Here is a 10,444-nt window from a genome sequence, read left to right as displayed (position 1 = left end):
TATCAATACCATTATAGAGGCAGGAAATGTGGGGATCCCCAACAAAATCAGCTCCGTCATGAAACACAAACATCCAGAGGGCATAAAAAAAAGGAATAAAAATCTTATTTATCCCAATGTCACGATCTGGCCTTCAATCAGCCGCTTATTTATGGAAGTAATCTGTCGGGGTTTGCGCTAAAATGGAGAACAAAAGCTGTTTCTGCCGCAAAATAAAGAGAAAAGATCAAATATGATCTGTTCCTCTTTTCATACACATAAAACAAACTGTGGTAATGTAATTTAAAACTCTTTGAATACATTTTATTGGGATACATTTTGATTATTTGCAGAACTTGTAGTTTAACAGCTAAATAAAAACTTAAATTAATATTAAATTCTAACCAGCTTGAACAATGTGCACACCCAGTTTATCTAATTAAGATCCCCTTTTTTGATCTGCACTGAGAACATAATCCTAAAAAGTTATTGTAGCTTCTTTTTTTTAGTGCATTTTATTGTGATTTACTAGATATTATGAAAGTTTAAAAGCTAATAAATGAGCTACATTTCAACAGATTTTGAAATGAAATTATTCAGCTAAAGTAGATTCACAAGATAATTTTGCTGATTAGTTTTTTCCTCCCTTGTTTAAAAGCAAACAAAAAACAGGCATTAATCAAGCACATCTTATCAGAGTTTGGTCATGAAATGGTAACACAAAGGAAGGTGTAATATTTTAGAAATAAAAATCTGATAATGTCATGTAGTTACCAGGTAACTGACAGGTAATGGTTTAACAACTGGTTATATTTTGTTTACTAAACTACAACATTTTGTACACTGGGGAATTTTCCTACAGGAAAATAATGAGTAGCTAATTACACTGTAAATAATTAGGTAATTAGATGATATCATCACTTTACCACAATCAATTATCAAAAAATAAATAAATACAGCATCCCTCTTATATTTTACATATTTATACTAAATGGTAACAATATGGGCAACTACAGGATAAAAAAAAAATAACATTTTAATTGAAATCTTACTACTGAGCTGTAACAGAAATAGTTACCAGAATTGGGTTGGTATTAACCGATGTAATATGAATGAAATAGAAATAAACCTTTCAAATCTCCATGGCAACCACCATTCATTGGCCTCAGGTGGCTCAGAGTTAAGGAACGCCACAGAAACCTTCTCAACCTGCAGCTGAACTTTTACTGAGACGATGAATTTATTCATAATACAACCCGTACAAATGTATCAGCTTCAACTGATGGGTTTTTAAATTTTATTATTATTATTATTATTATTATTATTATTATTATTATTTTGTTAACCTTACATGACATAAGGGAAGTTCGAGGAATCCCACCTCAACAGCAGGTTTACCTTTCGCTGCTCGATCGGCTGCTTGAATGACACATGTGGGAAGTCTCTGTTTAAGATAAAACCACAATAGTAAATGAAACGCTCCGCCCTGATGGAAACTCGCAATTACAGAAAATATATAAACACACCTTTTAAAGGTTACCTCGCTTGCTTTTGAGCGCCGTTGCGAAATGAGAGGTTTTGAGGAGAAATCCCCAAACACCTCGCCAACGTGAGGCTGGGTCTTAACTCCTAATCCCTCCTCGGACGAGCAGGGCTCCTGCATGCAGCCGCGCTTCATTCACACACTTGACTCACAATTGCATGTTTTCAGATGCTCAACAGCGGATAGGAGTGGAATGACTGATTTTGTGCTGCTGTGTGAAAACAACAATTGGTTACCTGCAGGCTGGAATCGCAGGATAAAAACACCTTTCACTAGATTTACACAGGACACATCCTCACATATGAAAGGGAGAAAAAAATTATAACATGCTCTATTACCTGACTGCACTGTAATTTATTTAAAAAGATAAATAAATTATATATTTACCAAGCATGTTAAAATCTAAATGCTATGTTTAATAATGACTTCTTTTTGTTAATGAAATAAACAGTTTAGTTAAAAATGTTGCTCAAGAAGTGGGTTTTAGTTAGCCGTTAGCTATTCTCATTTATTGTGTCCAGCAAAGAACCAGATGGCTGATGTTTTTACAGGTGATACCAAGAATAATTTTATCAACTCAGTAAAACCTTAGGACCTTATTTAGGTCCTTAACTCTCTCTCAAACTTGTGGCTGAGAGAGAGTATGTGCTGAAGCGAGAATTTATGTTTGTTTCTAGCTTTAACAAAAAGCGATGATGTGTCTTGCTGAAGTGAAACTTGCTACACTATTGAAACACATTTTGCAAGATATTCAAAGTAAGCAACTCAAATTTTAATCCAGTGTAGTCATTTGTAAACCGAGTTGTCAATAATTGTTCAATTTTGACGACATTACCTGCTTTATGTAGCAAATATACATTTGATTAGAATTTAGCTGAAGATGTTGGTTTAGCTAGTCGTTAGCTGTTCTCATTTATGAGGTGTGGTGTCCAGAAAGTAATTTTGGACCCCACACTGTGTCATTAGACACACTCTTACTCCTGGTTGTCAAGGGAAAGTGCTGACAGCCCCCTTGTTGGAATATATTTTTTTAATGCTGCCTTTTCAGTGACACCGTATAGTCATTAAAATGACTAGTGGTTTAATTTGAAAATGGAAATTCACCTGCTGCCTTGAAAATGCAAGTGAAGCAGGAACATTTTCTTTGCTTAAACTCAAAAGTTAAAGAAATGAACTGACACAGTGAGTTTATCTTTCACAAACTAACCTTTTAATTCAAGATCTAAAGCTTTGAGTTAAAGATCATCAGCTAGTTAACATCAATTGAGCTGGAATATTAGACAACAGTTTGGATGAACAAAAATAATTAGTCAGAATTCATAAATTGGCAATAAAAATTAAAAATTTAAAACCTGATTCGCCTATCTTTGAGCTGCTGAATGTAGATCATTTCCAGCAAAAATTATCAATTAAAATTTACCCAAATGAACGCATGGAAATTCTTGGACGGGATTTAATTGCTTCAATTCAGTCGGCGTGTTTTTATGAGTGTAGAGCTTCCTAATTTCCTTTCCGCGTCCGTTTGGCACCGACGCGCTGGTGATGAGACGGGTGAGAGCGAACGGCTGGTACAGACCCGTCTCCTTCTGCTCTTCTTTTCATTGGTCAGAATCCTCTCGCTCGTGACATCACATCCAGCCGACCCGCTGCAAAGCGCGCAGATGATGCTGGACAACTCCAAGGACTCACAGGCGTTTTGCGCTTTACGTACGACCGCTCGCAGAGGGCCTCCCCGCATGCAAAGGTAAAAAAAAAATTTAAATAAAAATCAGACTTGGATCCCGATGCCTCGGGATCAGCAGAGTATGAGTATTGAGAAGCGGCACTGCGGCCGAGCTCGGATTTGTTCGACACTGGGACTGGAAATGGACCGTGCGTAAGGCTGCATGCGTTTCGGGAGCGGAGCTGTCACTCAACCCCCCACCTGTTGGCAGGTGGGTCTTGGCCTTTTTTTCCACTCCTGAACATCTACTATGACATTAGGTTTAGAAGGTTTTGTGGATATGGAGGATATCGTTATCGACGTGGTGGGGGAAGGACTGAAGGACGGCGGAGAGGAGCAGCTCTCGCTTTCAGAGGAGTCTCGGAGCGAGCCGGAGCGCAGCGCGGAGACTTCCAGCAGCCAGACGGAAGACCCGGCGTGTCCTCCTCCTGCTAAAACCAAGTCCCCCGCGTCCGTCAAGCCTCCGTACTCGTACATCGCGCTGATAACCATGGCCATACTGCAGAGCCCGAAGAAACGCCTCACGCTCAGCGAGATATGCGACTTCATCAGCCACCGCTTCGTCTACTACCGGGAGAAATTCCCGGCCTGGCAGAACTCTATCCGACACAACCTGTCGCTGAACGATTGCTTCGTCAAGATGCCCAGAGAGCCCGGGAACCCAGGCAAAGGGAACTACTGGACGCTGGACCCCAACTCCTCCGACATGTTTGAGAACGGGAGCTTCCTGCGGCGGAGGAAGCGCTTCAAGCGGCAGCATTTTCGCTTCGACCCGCTGAAGGAGCAGCACCTGGAACCGAGGGGGCTGCACTGCTTTACACACGGCGGGTACGGCCTCGGCGCGGCGGCGCTGCAGCTGCCCGGTCTGGAGATCTACCCCTTCCTGCACCACCATCACACCCCGTCTCCGTGCGGCACCGCCGCCATCCCACCTGTCAGCAGCATCCTGCCGGCTCTCTCCACCTTCTTCTCTCGCAGCGCCCTCACGGCCAAGGCCTTCCTGCAGTCGCAGCCGGGACTGGACGCCTTCTCCCCGGCGCAGTGCGCCGCCTATTCCCCTCCTCTGACCTCCGGCGCTCACTACGCGGCCCCCGGCCTCTTCCGCCCGGCAGCCTCCCCGCAGCTCCTCGGTTTGCACCAGGAGTATCAGAAACTACAGACTCAGCTGAGCGGCGCAGACCTAGCCAAACACATCAACGCTAATAACGAATAATCGCACCAAAACCAGACTTTGTCCATGTGTTTTCTCAGGTAACAGAGACTTAAAAAACAACACAACAACAACAACAAAAAAAAGCAATATCACAATTGCTGCAGCGCGAAATGGATGAAACTCCTCCTGCTTTACGGCAAATCTCTCAGCAGGCGCTCTCTCTTTTTTATTTTTGATCATGACTTATCGTTTGTTTTAATATTTAAATGGCAAATTTCCTAAACTTTTTTTCTCTGGAAAAAAAATAAAAGCTGGAGATTTAAACCTCGACTTAACTCGTATTTATGTTCAGATTTATTTTTTTTTAATCTGAGGTTCTTTTTGAAATAAAAATATGTCCTTCTACTATTTTTCACTTGTAGTAACAGCTTTTATAATTGTTATTTTTTATAAAAATCGAAGTAATCTAATAATAATAATAATAATGATGATAATGATAATAATAATAAAACTCTTTGAGGTGCTGAAGAGGTTTTGAAACTGTAAAAATAAAATAATAATAAAAGAAGGAAAATATAATAACAGGACTGGTCATGTCAGGCCTTAAAAGTGTTTTAAAGAAATGCGGTCAAAGCAGTATATGCATTAGAATCGGAAATATATTTAGTCAGGTGTTCATAACATGACAGTAAACAATTCAAAAATATACAGATAAAATAATGTTAGAATTTTTGCAGTTGCTCCTGTCAGTAGCCGATTCAGGCCATCAGGCTCTGAATCGAGGACAAGATCACTTTATTAATTCAATGTAGAAAAGTCTCTGAATTTTATTTTTTAGCTACATCAGTTATGCAAAATTTTCAGTTCGAAAATTAAGTCTGTCCAAAGCTATCTTCCTATCCAACATTGATGACAGACACAGTAAAATACAAACAAAATACTTACAAAACAACAATGTGAAATTTTCTTTTTGTGTTCAATGTGATTTATTTTCCACCATCGAGGACAAAGACACCTGCAGTCAACGCCAAATTGTTGTGTCTCATGTTGCAGGGACACACACACACACACACACACACACACACACACACGTACAAACGCACAGACACATTTAGTCCTGCTGGAAAATCACTGCTTTTTGCTCCTTTCTTGCCAAAATTCTATTTAAAAAGGAGCATTTTTAAAGGAATATTTCACAAATGCATATAGATGTGAACGACAATAATGTTAGACATGTTGTAGAAAGATTAGTTTTTGTTTTGAAGCAAGAATAAATTCAGACTATATAAACAAAATGCCAAACCATCAGGTTGTATTGGAAAATTTTCATTATTATTATTATTATTATTGTTATTATTATTATCCATCCTGATACAAGCTTCTTTTTTTCTCTTTAATTTGTGAAACAATCCAAAGAGGATGAGTAGAAAACTCAAATCCTGACCCGTTAAACCCGCTGAGTTTCCAGACTGAGTTAATGAGAGGACACACGACTGAGTCTTCCGCTCATTTCTCCACACGGCTCGTTTCGGGCGTCTGATTGATTTATTATTATTTTCAGTTTCACTTAATTCCACGGCTTACAGTGAGATGGAAAGCAGGGACATGATTTGAGGATTTAGAGCAGAGCTGTATTCACTTTCATTTCATCCGTGAGGCGGATCAGCATGTTGAATCTTCCGGACGGATCTCACTGAATCTCTGCACCTTCAGCAGCTTTCAGTTAGTGACAGACTGCAACGGATCGCATCGTTTTGTTTTTGTATTGTTCCTGTAAGTGATTTTGTAATATTTATGTTCGTCATTTTAGGCAGTCTGTATTTAACCGGCAGAGTCACCTTTCAGATTTGACCTTTCCTCTTCTCTCTCCAGTGTGGGATTCATGCAGGGTGGAAACGACATTAAGTCAGTTTGACTCTCAAACGTTAGGATGTTTGAAGTGCATCGACGTGAACATCAGGGCACAGATGTGGGAGCAATCCGCCAAGAGCAGCAAAAACAAAAAAAAAGAAAAAGAAAAGAAAATCTTTCCATTCTAACGAACTGGCACGATGCTTTACTGACTTTTTAAAACAGCTACGGTTTCAGAACCCTTCAAAGTTTCCCTCATATCGCACACTTTAGAGCTCTTTTGAGAAGAGGTCAGAGAACGATGGCAGGCTGACCTGAGTTTTATCCAGTACAGTGGTATTGTCCTCCCCCTTCCCCCACTTGTTGCTGCGCACTATCATTCTGCTGGTTGTTGTTGGACTTTTCCGCTGCTTGAAAGAGAGACAAAACTCATTTGTGTGGAGATATTTCCACAGACGCTCATAGTGTGGAAACTAAAGGAGTCGCTCTTATTAAGCTAATATATTTATTTAAAACAAAAAAGAAAAGCAAAATGGTAAAAAAAAAAAAAGAAAAATGATAATATTCTGGACTATAATGATTACAAACTACTTAATTTAGCTGTTTTAGTCAATATCTCAAAATCAAAATAGTAAAAAATAACAACCATAGAAAACAAGTACGACCACTAATTTATTGTCATATTTTAGCAGTAATTTATGATAACTCTATGTGGAACGTACAGTAGCTTCTCCACCCTCCCCAACGTGTCGCTTTGCACTGCTGACTGGCAGTGTGCAGCAGTGCCTACTTGTTTTGTAACCAGTGGACTTGTTAGCTTAATTAGCTAGCTTACGTCATGCAAAAAGGGGCAAAAACCTTTATAATTAGCTTTTAATTGTTGTGTAAATAGTGTTGCCATTAAATTAAAGTGTTATTAAGGGAGAATCTTGTACCAGCTCGGAGTTCTGAGGCTTTTCTGCTGGAGAGGAAAAAGAAAACAAAAGATAAATTTTGTGTAGAGCAGCTGATTGGCAGCCCAGAACGGGAGATGGGTTCATTTTTTACTGGAGGGGCGAGGGGGGTTAAGTCAGTGCACCTGATAAAATAAGCAATTCTTTAAGCTTGTGTGTGTGTGTGTGTGTGTGTGCGCGTGTGTGTGTGTGTGCGTGTGTAGCCATGACCGCACATCGGTTTTCCATCCCTGCTCTTTTCACTCTCCCCCTCTCTTTTCCTTCTGTACATCATTAAGTGTTTAAAGGCTTTATTGAGTCTTTTCCTCTAGTAGAAGTCAAATGAAATCTCCGTTTTAATAATCAGCGACATATTTTTTTCCCCTTTGGTCTCCTGTGAGGTCTTTGCCCTCAAGAGTCAAATTTAACGCTGTCTGCAAAACCGCTCAGATTGGCAACAAAGCGCTGAAGTTTCACACTCAATATTCCGCCCGGATCTCGGTCACGTACGCGCGAGAGATGATTCATGGGAACGAACGCACACGTGTGACGGCATCTCCAGTCGTGTTCGCGACACCTCCCCCCCGCCTTCCCCCTCTCCCCCACGCAGCGTTTTCAGCTCGTGGCTTCTTGCCTGTGGAGGTCGGCGCGCGCTGGCAGGAAAGCGAGTGGATTCAGTCAGAAGTCCATTCATGCCTGACAGCAAGGCTGTACCAGCGCTGAGAACCACGGCCAAGCCAAACAGGCAAGATAAACGTTTTGGTGGAGCGCCCCGCCTCGCTTGCCTTCAGTCCTTCTGCCTCCACCGAGGCGCGAGCCCCGGAAAGAAAGGTTCATTCTGGGACAAACACTGAGAGTTCAGAGCACGTGTTGCTGGAAACGCTTCTGAAGTTAATTCGTCTAATGCAATAATTTGGTGTGATTTTTTTTTTTTTTCATAAGAGGTTCAGTGTGTTGAGATTTTTTTTTTCTTTCCACGTAGCCTAATTGCGTAACTGGACCGAAAGGACACCTTGTCTCGTGCGGTTTGTTACTTGTGGCTGTCGATGCCTTTTCATTAATGTAATACTCCAGAATAGAAACACTGTTCAAAACTTCCTGAGAAGAATTTAGTTTAAAAAAATATATGTAATCGTCTTACAGTACATATTTACTGTATTAACACAATTTTTTTCCTTTAAAAATGCAAAATATGTCATTTGTTCAGCATAATTTTAAAGCACAGACTTAGAATAAAAATGAAATAAACTCACTATGTGAGTTGTAGTCTATTTATCATTTTTGCAGCGCTGCTCTTTATAGAGTAACACTAGCATAAGAAGCTAATACTGACTGGCTAATAACATTAGACCCTGCAGTCGGCTGCTCAGCAAATATTAAGTAGCTTTAAAACAGCTTTACCTTAACTAAAATGAAAATATTTATAAATTAATATTATAAGCATTTCTCATAGTCTTCCTTCCGCTAGCTGTCTGGCTGTGTGTAGCTACAGGTGCAGGATACCTTGGTGTACTTTGACATTGGAAATCGTCTCATAGCAAGTTCAAGCTAAATAATGAGACGTTGATGGCATGATGACCCTGAGTAAAAGTAACATTGGTTTCACTGTATTTATGTTGTTTTTTTTGTTTGTTTGTTTGTTTTTTGGAGGGGGGATAAACAAAATAAAACAACAAGCTAATATTAGCTGTTCAGGCTATCTGCTATAACTAGCCTGTTGTCTGGTGCTTGTAGCTCACTAGCTGTAGTTTTAAAACAGTGATGTTGGTGTTCCCACGCTATAATTGTGCACACATTTAGGAACCAGATTTATTGAACTCTTGAAGTGAACTGAATTAAACTGATTTGAACTATTGGAGTAGGTGGGAGGGCTTATTTATTTCCTCCATGATTCTGTACAAAAGACAGAAAATTCTGATGCTTTTTGAAAACTTTACCTTTTTTAAAATTTGGACTACCATGATACCGGTAAGCAGCCAAAGACACTGCTGAGTCAAGTTAAGTTTATTTGTTTTGCACATTTCAGCATCAAGGGAGTTCAAAGTACTTTACACCATAAAAACATCCTGCAGTCACCAAATGTGAAACAATCAAAAATCACTACATTGTGTCAAGTACCGTCATCTAAATCATCAATTCACATAAAATATAGTGATCATTGTTCCAGTTACTACTAATCAAAGGCAGGTCTAAACAGGTGGGTTGTAGCCTTGGTTTAAAAAAAAAATTGTTTCGGCATTTTTGCAGTTTTCTGGAAGTTTGTTCCAGATTTGTGGTGCATAAGAATGCTGCTTCTCCATGTTTGTTTCTGGTTGTGGGGATGCAGAGCAGAACCAGAGCATTCATCCATCCATTGTTTATACCCAGTCATCCTCACAGGGCTCAGTGAGTGTGCGTTTATGTGTGTACGTGTGTGTCTGGTGCCTATCTCCGAGTCCAGTTGAACTAACAGTCATGCTTCAGGACTGTGGGAGGAAGGTGGAGCAAAAGCCCCAGACAGAGATACGAACCCAGGACGTTCTTCTTGTTGAACGGTTACAGCGCTACCTGCCCCGCTGTGCAGAACTACATTTAAGAAAATTATTAAAGAATGTCAGCTGCTCTATTAGTCTCCACATCGTCACTAAAAATCGTTGGCTACCTGATGGTGGTAGAAGCCATACACCGTGCTAACGATAATGATAGTCTGGTTTCCGTTGATCTCGATGTTGTTCAGCTCCCGTTAGCAAACCTCACACCTTCCTCCACAAACATATCAAAGCTGACGTTTTCTCCCCTCTCGCTTTAATGGCTGACTTCCACGGGCCCCACTCGCTTGTTGGCGTTTGCTTTTCCTGGCAGAACCAGGTCCACGCTGCCCTGCTTTGGGGAGTTATTCAATTATAAATCTTCCACCCTTCTCCTGCAGCCTTCCCGCCCCACTCCTCCATCCTTCTTTCTTCTCACAGGTCTACGCGTTCCCCTGCCAAGCCCAGTAAAACCCGCTGCCCCTCCTCGGTCTCGTGCCCAGCGTTTTATTATGCTCAGGATGGCGAGGCACAGCGTGGCGTGTTTTTTTGGAAAAGGGACCCCCTCTCGAGACTCTGTGCCAACAGATGACAGTGACATATAGCAGGAAAGCCACCCAGAAGGAGAATGATCTCACACCTCAGCCACGCGCTGGCTGGGAGTGGGAGAAAGTAGAAGGGTAGGGGGGGGTGTACAGCTGGGGGCAGAGGGAACAATAAAACAGATTAAGAGAAGAAATCATTACTGGAGTATAT

At 40.9% G+C, this 10,444-nt stretch overlaps 1 protein-coding gene across 1 annotated transcript; it reads left to right on the top strand.

Moving 5' to 3' along the window:
• The first annotated feature begins 2,864 nt into the window (after positions 1-2,864).
• Positions 2,865-4,757, top strand: foxd7 (forkhead box D7). Its single transcript, XM_007560329.2, has one exon. It carries the CDS (start codon positions 3,496-3,498, stop codon positions 4,456-4,458), a length of 963 nt encoding a protein of 320 aa, XP_007560391.1. The 5' UTR covers positions 2,865-3,495; the 3' UTR covers positions 4,459-4,757.
• Positions 4,758-10,444: the final 5,687 nt, after the last annotated feature.

This window comes from Poecilia formosa, unplaced genomic scaffold (assembly GCF_000485575.1).
Source record: "Poecilia formosa unplaced genomic scaffold, Poecilia_formosa-5.1.2 Scaffold114, whole genome shotgun sequence".
In the NCBI taxonomy this organism is placed as follows: Eukaryota; Metazoa; Chordata; class Actinopteri; order Cyprinodontiformes; family Poeciliidae; genus Poecilia; species Poecilia formosa.
Note: the sequence above shows the minus strand (reverse complement) of the source record. Positions and strands in the feature narration are given on the sequence as shown.